At 47.8% G+C, this 12,192-nt stretch overlaps 1 protein-coding gene across 3 annotated transcripts in view; it reads left to right on the top strand.

Annotated features, from left to right (window-relative positions):
- Positions 1-12,192, top strand: part of PHACTR3 (phosphatase and actin regulator 3) — a 165,937-nt gene that overhangs the window by 124,001 nt on the left and 29,744 nt on the right. For all 3 annotated transcript variants that reach the window (XM_081033805.1, XM_081033807.1, XM_081033806.1), the window contains exon 8: positions 9,857-10,010. In XM_081033805.1, the coding sequence (XP_080889931.1) occupies positions 9,857-10,010 (154 nt within the window). The remainder of the gene's footprint in view (positions 1-9,856; positions 10,011-12,192) is intronic.

The raw sequence follows: 12,192 nt of genomic DNA, 5'->3' as shown, positions 1-12,192 counted from the left end.
AATTGGGTTGTTTGTTTCTTTAATGCCGAGTTTAAAAAGTTTCTATACATTGTGGATGATAGTCTTTTATCAGATGTTCCTTTTGCAAATATGTTCTCCCAGTCTATGGTTTGTCTTCTTATTCTCTTGCCATTGCCTTTTGCACAACAGAAGTTTTCAGTTTTAATGAGGTTCAGCTTATCATTCATTTTTTTCATGGATCATGCTTTTGGCAATGTCTCACCATACTTAAGGTCATCGAGATTTTTTTCCTACGTTATATCCTAGGAGTTATATAGTTTCTAATTTTACATTTACATCTGTGATCCATTTTGTGAAAGGTATAAGGTCTGTGTCCAGATTCTTTTTTGTTTTGCATGTGGATGCCCAGTTCTAGCTAATTTGCTAATTAAAATTTAGATTTCTAATTAAACTTTAAATTTAAATTGATTTTAAATGAAAATTTTAATTTAAATATTTACTTAAAATTTGTTCAGCAGTTTAAATAATTGTTGCCAATATTTTGTTGAGGATTTTTACCTCTCTGCTCATTTGAAAGGTCTGTAGTTTTCTTATCATGTCTTTGCCTGGTTTTGATATCAGGACCATGCTGGCCCCACAGATAGAGTTAGCATTCCTTCTTCTGCAAGAGATTATACAGAATTGGTATAATTTCTTCCTTAAAAGTTTGGTAGAATTCACCAGTGAACCTATCTGGGCCTGTTGCTTTCTGTTTGGAAGGTTATTCATTATGGATTCAATTTCTTTAATAGATATAGGCCCTTTCAGATAATCTATTCTTCTGTGAGTTTTGGCAGGTTGTGTCTTTCAAGGAATTGATCCATTTCATCTCAGTTGTCAAATTTGTGGGCATAGAGTTGTCTATGTATTCCTTTATTCTTTCAGTGTCCATGGGATTGGTAATGTTGCCCCCTCTTTTATTTTTGATATTGGTAATTTGTTTCCTCTGTTTTTCTTAGCCTGGCTAGCGGCATATCGATTTTATTGATCTTTTCAAAGAGCCACATGTGGTTCCCTTGATTTTCTCTGTTGATTTCCTGATTTGAATATCACTGCATTTCTTCTCTGATTCTTATTCTTTTCTTCTACCTACTTTGGATTGGATTTGCCCTTTTTCTATTTTTCTAAATTGATAATTTAGATGATTGATTTTAGATCTTTCTTCTTTTCTAATAAATGCATCAATGCTATGAATTTCCCTCTAAGCTCTGCTTTCACTGCATCCCACACATTTTGATAAGTTGTGTTTTCACTTTCATTTAATTCAAAATAGTTTTAAATTTCTCTTAAGATTTCTTCTTGGACCCAAATATTATTTAGAAGTGTGTCTTTTAATTTCCATGTACATTGGGATTTCCCACACAAAGAATATGATTTGCATTCTTTTAAATTTGTTAACGTGTGTGTTATGGCCCAGAATGTGATCTGTCTGAGCAGGTGTTCCAGGTGAGCTTGGGTAGAATGTATGTTCTGCTGCTGTTGGATGGCGTAGTCTACAGATATTTATATCCAATGAATTGATTGTGGTTTGAATTCATGTGTCCTTACCAGTTTTCTGCCTTCTGGGTCTGTCCATTTCTGATAGAGGGGTGTGGAAGTCTCCAGCTATGTTAGTAGATTGATTCATCCATTTCTCCTTGCAGTTCTATCTATTTTTGTTTCACATAGTATGACACTCGGCTGTTAGGTACATACTTGTTAAGAATTATGTCTTCTTGGGGAATTGATCCCTTTATCATTATGCAATGCCCTAATTTATCCTTGATAAGTTTCCTCACTTTGAGGTTTGCTGTGTGAAACTAATATAGCTATTCCTGCTTTCTTTTGATTAGTGTTATTAGCGTGGTATATTTTTCTCCATCCATTCACTTTTAATCTATATGTGTCTTTATGTAGATAACATATTGTTGGGTCTTCTTTTTGATCCACTCTGAGAATCTCTGCCTTTTAACTCGTGTATTTAGACCATTGATGTTGAAAGTGATTATTGACATAGTTGGATTAATACCTACCGTATTAGTTATTGCTTTTCATTTATTGTCCTCCTCCTTCCACTCTTTTTCTACCTTTTGTGGGTTTTGTTTTTTAAACTTCTATTTATTATTTAAGTGTGTTTTTTCCAGGACCCATCAGCTCCACTAGATTGTAGTTGTTTCAATCTAGTTGGGGGGGGGGTGCAGCTCACAGTGGCCCATGTGGGGATCGAACTGGCATCCTTATTGTTAAGAGCACCGCGCTCTAACCAACTGAGCTAACCGGCCGCCCCTATCTTTTGTGGTTTTAACTGAGCGTTTTATATAATTTGATTTTCTTTCCTTTCTTAACGTATCAATTATACTTTTTTTAGTGGCTGCCCTAGAATTTATGTTTACATCCAGCTCCACTTTTAAATAACACTATACCACTTCAAAGGTAGTGTGAGGGCCTTATAATAACGAAATAATCCTACTTGTCTCCTCTCCTGTCCTCATCATGGGATGCAGTTACTGCCTGTGCGTGGAGCTGGGGCTCTGGGGTTGAAATTACCTGGAAACCCGGTCATTTCCCCCATGGACGCTAGGTGGCGCTGTGGACAGTCACCGGGATGGAAGATGCTCTAAAGAGCCTGGCCTCTGGACAACCTGGTGGGCCGTTCCTGGAGGAGCCTGTCAGGCTGTGGGTGGCTGTCGCTGAGCACTGGCAGCACAGCTGTGGGACCTCAGGCCCAGTGGTAATCCACCACAACAAAGCTACTTTCTCTTTTGAGCCACCACTGCACACCAGGTACCTTACTAGGCACTTCGCATGCTTTCTATCACCTAATCCCCGAGACAGCCAGCCCAGGCAGGTACTGTTATTATCCCTTTGCGACAGTTGAGGAAATCAGGGCAAACAGAGGGGAAGGAACGAGCCCGTTTTGAACCCAGATCTGTCTAGCTCTGGCAGGAGTGGACCCCAGCATTCATCAGCAGACTCTCTTGGGCACCTGCTAGGTGCTGAGAACACAGCGATACAAGCTGGGTCACCGCCTGCAATAGGCCCACAGCAGGGGAGGGAGGCAGGACCCTCAATGCGGCGATTTCAGGAGTGAGGGGCGAGTACCAGGATGAACACAGTGAACAATACCCTGTGATTTCTGTCTTAGAGCAGCAGTCTGAGGCCAGCTGCACGCTCAAAAGCTCTGATGCGCCTCCCAGATGGAAGAAATGCTGCAGAACCCGGGGTCTCCATGCTCACAGCCTCCGGGAGAACGTCTGTGCTATGTGTCCATCGGGCTGGGGCGAGCCCAGCTCTTTAATCAAACACCGACCTAGCGTTGCTGTGCAGGTATTCGGAAGATGTGGTTAACATCTGTAATCTGTGACTTTCTGGAAAGGAGAGCAGGCTCAGTAATGGGGTTGGGGGGCTCGTTCAGTATACCGGGGGTCCTCAGGGGAAACACCGATGTTTCCCAGAGAAGAAAGTCTGCCTCAGGACTGTTAGCCTCAGTGCCTGCTTTAGCCTCCACCCTGCCCATCTGCCCTGCAGTTTTCGGACTTGCCAACTCCATACCATGGGAACCAATTCCTTACAATAAACCTTTTCATATACACATCACTCAGTGTGAACAGGGTGACCTGCCCTGGCCTAAGAGGCCACCCTCAGGGCAGAAACCTTCAGGGCAGACGAAGGCGTCATGAGGATGAAACAGGAGGAAGGAAGTGGGTAGTGTGGCTGGCATGGTGCTCGGCACTGCCCAGCAGTGGCAGGTGTGCGGAGGTCCCTCTGTGCAGGGGCAGGAGAGCGGAGGTCCCTCTGTGCAGGGGCAGGAGAGCGGAGGTCCCTCTGTGCAGGGGCAGGTGTGTGGAGGTCCCTCTGTGCAGGGGCAGGAGTGCGGAGGTCCCTCTGTGCAGGGGCAGGAGTGCGGAGGTCCCTCTGTGCAGGGGCAGGTGTGCGGAGGTCCCTCTGTGCAGGGGCAGGTGTGCGGAGGTCCCTCTGTGCAGGGGCAGGTGTGCGGAGGTCCCTCTGTGCAGGGGCAGGTGTGCGGAGGTCCCTCTGTGCAGGGGCAGGAGAGCGGAGGTCCCTCTGTGCAGGGGCAGGTGTGCGGAGGTCCCTCTGTGCAGGGGCAGGAGAGCGGAGGTCCCTCTGTGCAGGGGCAGGAGTGCGGAGGTCCCTCTGTGCAGGGGCAGGAGAGCGGAGGTCCCTCTGTGCAGGGGCAGGAGAGCGGAGGTCCCTCTGTGCACCTAACAGGTGTATGGAAGTCCTATGCGTGAACAGGTGCTGATGGAGACCCTCTGTGCAGTTAGCATGTGCTGCAGGTAGAGGTGCCCCCCCAGCTGTGGCTGTCAGTATGACCTACTTGTCTACATTTTAAAGGAAGCATTCAGGACTTCTATAATCAAATGCATGTGTATCATTTTCCTAATTCATTGCTATAAGGGCACCGTGCCGAACCTCGAGAGTGACAGCAAGTGGGAGAAGCAAGTGGGCCTTCCATTGGTAAAAACAAGTGTGTCGGCTGGCGTAGATTCAGTGTGTGTATGTAGGGTGGGGGAAGGGAGCTGAGAAAGGAGGGCCCGTCAAAACCTAACATCAGCAGCAGCCTTGGCTCTGGAATTGCCCCTTTCCAAGGGCTGAGCTGATGGAAATATTCACACACGAGCAGGGAAATACAGATGAGGCTGTTCTCTGCAGCTTTGGATGAAAGAGCGAACACAAACACCACCCGAGATGTCCATTCATGGTGGGCTAGAAAAACACGTGATGGGATCGCGTGGCATCCACACTCTGGGAAAATTTACCTCCATGAAAGGGAAGAGCGGGATCGATTCACTCTGATTTGGACCCAGAGACAGATGCGTGAATGAGACTATGTTGCAGGCCGCTGTGTCCAGTGGGAGCTCACCGGTGCGTGAAGTGGGGCTGGAAGCTGTTGATTGTACGGAAATAGGTCTGGACGTGGATCTGGCAAAGTGTTAGTAGTAATGGTTCCTTCTGGAGGTGAGATGTGGGCAGGGAAAGAAGACGTTTTGCCTCTTGGTACTGCTGTTAGGCTTAAGTTTGCAATGCGCATGTGTTGTTTTTGTAGGTGAGTGAGAGAACGTACGTCTCTGAGTCCCACGGCAGCCAGCTCGCTGTCTGCTACCAGTTGTGACCTGAGACACATCCCTTCTCCGTGAACTTCACTGTCCTCCCCATTAATTCACCAGTGAGGGGGGTGCAGGGAAGAGCCTGGTGGGCCCCTTCAGCTCTGACAGTCAGGGCAAGCACCCCAGGGACCGAAAGGTGGTTTATTGAGGTAACCATACTGATTTTCTCCTTTTAAGTTTGTTAATTTGGTGAATTACATTGGTTGCTTTTCAAATGGTGAGCTACCTTGTCTCCCAGTTGGCCGTGGCGTATTGCCACTTTTATAAATTGTCGAGTTTGATTTGCTAGAATTTTACGTAAATGCCCACGAGGACCATTAGTCTTTAGTTTCCTTTAAATGTCTTTTCTGCTGTTGACAGCACAAGAAATTCTAGCCTCATGGCACCAGTTTTAATGTAGTCCCTCTGTTTCCATTTTCTGGGATAATTTGTGTAGACTTGCTGTTATTTATTTCTTATGCATTTCATAGAATTCATCAGTGCCTCCATCTGGACCAGCCGCATTTTTGTTTTGTTTTGTTTTTGTATGTGGAAGAAGCTTTTTAACTAGAAATATATTTCTTTAATGGATATAGTTCTCTTCTGGTTATGCGTTTCTTCTTGACTGAGCTCTGCTAGTTTGTGTAGAATCAGGTGCAGGCATCACCCCTCTAATTCCTGATGTTGGTAGTAATTTGTCTCTCTTTCTCCCTCCCCCTCCCCCATAAGTCTAGCTGGAGTTTTATCAATTTTATTGCTCTTCTCAAAGAACTAGCTTTTTGTTTCAATTGTGTCCTTTATTGTTTTTCTATTTTTTATTTTATTGGTCTGTGCTCTTATGTTTATTGCTTTTGCGTTTTTTTTTCCCCTACTCCCTTGGTTTTAATTTGCTCTTCTTTTTCTAGTGTGTTAAAATGGAATCTGAGGGCAACGATTTGAGACCTTTCTTCTTTTCTAATAGAAGCATTTAATGCTATAAAATTTCCTCCAGCACCCTTTTGATAGGTTGTATTTTTATTTATTTCAAAAATGCTTTCTAATTTCCCTTTCGATTTCTCCTTGGAATTATGGGTTATTCAGAAGTTTTAAAATTTAATTTCCAAAGATTTGAGTATTTTTGCTGGAGATCTTTTTGTTATTGATTTCCAATTCTTCTGATCAGAGAACACACTTTTTATGACTTGAGCACTTTTAAACTTATTAAAAACTTATTGAAACCTGTAGCCTGAGATTCGCCATGAGCGTCCTTTGTTCCACTGAGGTGGAAAATGGGCATATTCTGAGTCCCACACACACTGGTGTGTTGGTGAGCATGGTGCGTGGAAAGCTGCCTCCTGCCTGGGGAGGTGGAGCCGGGGCTGTGCGGGCCATCAGCTATCCGGGCCACTCTGGTTCCTGGGGAGACGGAGCCTCATTCCCCTTCCGACTTCCTAAGCTCTGTCTGTCAGCTGGGCATTGGAGAGGCAGCCCCAACATTTGCTGGAGTTGAGCTAGAGCTAGTAACATCACGGTTTTACTTTTAATTGACTTAATTTTTTGGCCTCTGCATTGAATGTTTTATTGGTTTTTGCCAACAAAGAACTCCATAGAGTACTGAGCAGGACTGAGCTGAAGATAAATGAAACTCTAACACTTGGAAAGACAATATTGTTTTCAACAAACTCCCCCTGGGGAAAAGGCGTGTTGTACTGGGCCAGCTGAGTCAGATGCAGTACCGACAGCCTTGCCGGTGGGGCCTTCAGGGGCTGGCAGACAGGTGACATGACGACAGTCCTTTCTTTGGGAACGAGGCCCATCCCTCTCCCTCCGGTGGCTGCCTGGCAGCCCCTCTTCACCGGGATGCAAACGGTTCCATTTCAAGGCACTACAAAGCCGGGCAGAGGGGCAGGGGGCTGGACAACGCAAAACATTCTTACTGAAATTCAGCCGTTTTTTCACAGATAAATACTCCCCACGTTGCGATAGCCTTTTGGTTAATTTGCATAGCTCTGAAAATTGCTTCTGACCATTTTTGCCAGTTTCCTTGTTGCGTTTATGGAGAGGAGAATTTTCCATTATCGTCACTGATGTCACTCGACAGAGTTCTTTCCTTTTAAACAATTATTTACTTTTATGTAAGAAAACTATGTCTTAGATAAAAATAAAATACGGAAAACCAAAATCAATGAGTGAAATGATCAATTCCTGGCATTACTGGGCCGATATGTAGTAAGATTACATGGGCTTAACGAAATTAGACACACACAACTGTATTTCTATATCTACGTAACTAACATACTTCTCTGCAAGTTGCTTTTTAAAGCAGCGTATCGTGACTGTTTTTTTGTCCCTCAGTAACATGTGCAGGACCATTGTCAAGGGTTCCTGCTATTCAGATGGCACAGTGGCACCACAATTTAACAAGTGCCCATTTGGTGGATATGTAGGTTGCTTAATTTCTTACTTTCGTAAACGACGCTGGATGAACACCCTTTATATGTTCTTTTTTTTTTTTTTATGAGCTCGTTCCACTTATTTTGGTGGCAGTCCCCTGGTCATGGGGTTTTTGGGTCAAAAAGATCAGAAGACAGGTGTTTAGGGGTCCTTGGGGACGGAGGACTGCTTGCTCCCCACAGTCTGGACACAAAGCCTTCCTGGCCTGTCTCTCAGCTTCACACCCACTCCATGTTCAACAGATTTTTCTGGAACGGGTGCTCCCTTGGATGAATTCCATCACTTGGGCTGATGTGCCACTGAAATTCATGGAAAGCTCTCATTTTAAGCTATTTGTCTGGAAATTTCCATTTCTGACCTTTAAGTGGCAAAACTTGTTCACCTCTGTTGCCTTGGGGAAGACCTGAGGTCAGTGCATACGTGTTTGTTGTGGTCCTATGGTGTACCCGGCTGTGCGCATGGAGGCCGGAGGAAAGAGTGGAGGAGAAGGACTGGCTCTGAGCACAGAGATTTCCCGTGGAACAAATTCTCAGTTTCATCTAGAAATCTCTGAAGAAAGGATCTTTCAGTTAAGAATCAGTATGATTAAAGTTTATAATGACAAGCCTGAGACATTTGCAATGGGCTTAGAAACTTTCTCTATCAAAAGCTAGAAGGATTAAAGCACATTCAGTACAGTTTTATGCTGAAGCATATTATAGTTCTCTGAAAATGGCAATCCCTTCTCGCATGTATTAGACCCTTGATGTCCATGGAGGGTTTGTCCCGAGACCTTGGAGACGCCCTTGAGTCCCTAACATCACCATAGCTTTCAATTTCCCCTAGAACATGCAGTAAGAACCAACTGGAAAACGCATGTGATTCCTTCAGGCTCATTATGATTCTATAAATACAGGCTCCCAGTCCTCTATGAAGCTATTAAAACAAATTCAGGCTGGAGCCCTTACTGAAATGGTTTGTGGAGCCATTATTTTTCTCTTTTCTCTGTAAAACGCATACCAAATCAGTTCACATTAGAAAATCAAGCCTTAGCTGAGTCCAGCTCTTCATGTTTTATTTGATCCCAAACTTCTGTTAAACTATCATGTTATCAGACTTAACTTCTAGCTTTGTGTTTTCATCTCCCATATGAGGAGTTACTTTCTTTGGGAAGCCATTTTCCTTAAGAAATAAAGTTGGCCTCCATCAGTGGGAGCAGTTGTGTTGGATGATGGTTTGAGCCTCCCGGGTTTAAGGCTGTGCCCTAGAACAACTGCAGGACCACACCCTCACATGTGTGGCTGCGGTAGACTTTACGGTTACTTGCCAGTAGTCAGCATTAGCCAGGGGCAGGCGGAGACCCTGTTATTCAGAAAGCTCCACTAACCAGAACACGCGGTTTCCTAGCACTAATGAGTGACCCAGCTCTGCCTTGGAATGTAGCCCAACCCCCTTTCTGCCCTTAAGTAAATTTAAACATTCTGTTTCCCAAGAGCTTCTTTGTGCCCTGATTCTGCCCCACGGACTCTGGACATGCGTAGGACCCCAAGGTCAGACTCAGCCTCATGGACCATGAATCAGCACCCCCACGCTGCCTTCACTCAACAGTACTCACTGATAACCGTCTCTGACATCCCTGTGCCAGGACCCTGCAGAACAGGCTCTCCCCGAAATTAGTCGGGAGGAGAAGGCAGAATAAACTAAGGAGCAAGAAGGAGACAGATAAGGGAGGAGTCAGCAGGTGGTGTGATGGTAGTGGAGGTCCCACTGGACCTCTCTGAGGAGATGGCTCAAGGCTGGCCGCACGGGTCTGAAAGAGGCCAGCCCCAGCCAGTCCAGGCAGAGCGGGGTGGTAGGCAGAGGACAGACACGGGGCACAGACCGAGGTGGGACATTCCAGGAACGGAAAGAAGACCCTCATGGCCAAAAGGCAGCAGGCAGTGGGGGAGGGGGACTAGGTGGGGGAGGGGGGAGGAAAGGCCCGCCATGGGTAAAGTAACTGTAAGGTATGACGCTGACTAGGACATGTTCGAAAAAAAGTGGGTGCTGTTAATAATCACCCTGGGGCAACACGTATCAACCAGGACTGCTCCTGGAGCCCCGGGATATATGGTATGGTCGACACCCCAACCCCATGGAATGTGGGGCCCATGCATGGGGTTTTAGGGGAGGTAGATGGCGGCACCCCCGTCTCCTGTATTGCCCACCATTCCCCCTGGAAGGCGCCACAAGCTGACCATGTCCTCCTATCGCTCTGACCACATTCCCTCCTCCAACAGGTGGGTGGCTGCAGGGACAAGCCAGCACCTCACTCACACCTGTTTCTTTGTTGCCCCTCCCTCGCCTGCCTCGCCTAGGGACACTGCCACGGAGATGCAAGAAGGAGCTGTTGGCCGTGAAACTGAGGAACCGGCCCAGCAAGCAGGAGCTGGAGGACCGTAACATCTTCCCCCGGCGGACGGACGAGGAGAGGCAGGAGATCCGGCAGCAGATTGAAATGAGACTGGCCAAGTGAGTAGTGGGTGCCAGCAGAGGCTGCGTGCCGCCTTGCGGCGGGGTCGCGGTGGTCTCAGCTTCCCCCACCAGGCCGTCCTGTGCTCTGTCAGGAGCTTCAGCAGTGTTCTTGCTCTCTACAAGGTGTGTCCTCCTGTGACACCCCAAACTGTCCCCAGACATTGCCACATGCCCCCTGGGGAGCACATCAACCCCGGTGCAGCAGCACTGGTTATAGGAGCAGCAGGGCTCCTGAAGAAAGAAGGGTGGTGGTTGGGAGGGACGGTGGTGCAGAGACTTGTGGGGGGTGGGCGGGGAGTGGGCGTGGCCGTATTCACCTCCACCTGATCGTTTTCCCGGCAACACTCTGCTTCCAGTTATTACCAAATCGTCCAAGTGTTCCAAGAAAAGCTGGAATTCTGTGTAGTTGGGGGTCAGTCTGTGTACTGTGTAAGCCCATTTGTCACCTGGCTGTGACCCCGAGCCACGAGTGAGTGCCCTCTGCTTACAGCCCCCAAGGTGCCCTTGGACGTCACTGGGGGGTGCTGGCTGGAGAGCCACTGTGCTGTGGGACAGGACAGCATGGGGTGTGTTTTAGTGGCCAAGGTCTGTTGGGATCTAGTCACGCTCCCTGACACAGGACACCTGGCAATTATGGGGCAGGGGGTTGAAAGTATGGCGTTTTCAAGCATTGGATGACTTTCTAAGTTGCTTTCGAAGAACCCGAGCAGCTGGGCCCCAAACTCAGCAACCCTCGGTTTTCTTGTCTAGCACCTAGGTGCTGACACTTCAAGGTCACTGTGGGTTTCAGGGAGGCCCTGCCATGCAGCTCGTGCTCACCAGTCACGGCGCTTGCTGCTTTGGCTGCTGGGGCCTGGGAGCCGGGTCCTTGAAGGTCCTTCCTGCGGGTCTCCTCCAAGTTTTGGGGGGAGGCTGCCTTCGGCACACATCGCCATCAAGTGCCTGGTGGTGTCCAGTGGGTCCTGAACCCAGAACAGTGCTCCCCAAGGAGAAGCTTCTGAAAGTAGAGATTGGTAAGCCCCGCCCAGATCTGCCATCTGGCTCTGGGGGGAGGGCAGGTTAACAACTCCCCCGATACCGAGGGGTTGAGGGCCTTTATTAGCCTGCTTGGAGTAACATTGTCAGACCCCTCGAGCATTTGTCATTCTGTGTCTGGTCATCAACAAAGGTTTATTTTACTCCTATGAGGAGCAGGCGCGGTGGCCGCTGCTGGTGACACAGCTGTGGGGAATGGAGGAGACGGCGCCTGTCAGCTCCCGTGCTCCTGTAGGAGTGGCTGCCTCAGGCCTCTTCCCGTCTTGCCGATGTCCACCCACCGTGGGGCTTGATACAGACACGATGCTCAGTGGACACATGTGGGAGGAGAACGGGAGGCACGGTGTGTGCATCCCAGGAGGGAGCGATGGTTACAGCAGGGAGCAGACGCGAGCACAGGCCACACACCCCAGAGCAGTGGGAAGGGACACGGGTAGGACAGGGTCCCCCCAAGATCAGGTCAGCCCCTGCCACAGACGTGAGCTCTCAGAGGGCCCCTGCAGAGAACCATGTGGCTCAGCATTCCCCAAAGAGGTGACAGGCGTGAGATGTAAACCAGCGCTCGTTGGTCCAGTGCGTTGGGGAAACCATTCACAAGCGGTATATTTGCCACGGGACTTGTCATAGCCTTGAATGTGACAATGTGTGTTGTATTCTGCAAGAGGGGGCAGAGTATCTTTGCTCAGTGTGTGCCTCTGTGAGACCTTCCTCCCCGCGTATTTCAGAAGCGTCTCAAGCGCCGCCCCCGCCTGGGGCCCATCCCCAATTGATGGTTAGTTCTTTTTTCCCTCTAAGTTTTTGCTTTTACTTTAACCCTAAAATGAATGTCCTTATGCTTTTGTCCTCACATGAGAGTTTCTCTAGGGTCTCCTCCTGGCAGGGACGGTGTCACAGAGCATGCCACCGTACTTATCAGCTGTTACCAAATTGCTCTTCGAAGTTGCTGTACTGGTGTGCATTTCTGCCCGTACCTCATAAAACGTCCTGCCATCCGACCCCATCCATCTCCGGTGCTGCTTGTGGCCCGGCTCACGGATGCTCGTGCAATCGTGTGAGATTTGGTTTGTCTTTCTCTTATTCCTACTGAGATTGAACTTTTTTCTTCTTTTTCAGTGTTTATCAGTTCTTTGGTTTCTTCTTTTCA

This window comes from Rhinolophus hipposideros (genome assembly GCF_964194185.1).
Source record: "Rhinolophus hipposideros genome assembly, chromosome: 22".
NCBI classification, from domain to species: Eukaryota; Metazoa; Chordata; class Mammalia; order Chiroptera; family Rhinolophidae; genus Rhinolophus; species Rhinolophus hipposideros.
Note: the sequence above shows the minus strand (reverse complement) of the source record. Positions and strands in the feature narration are given on the sequence as shown.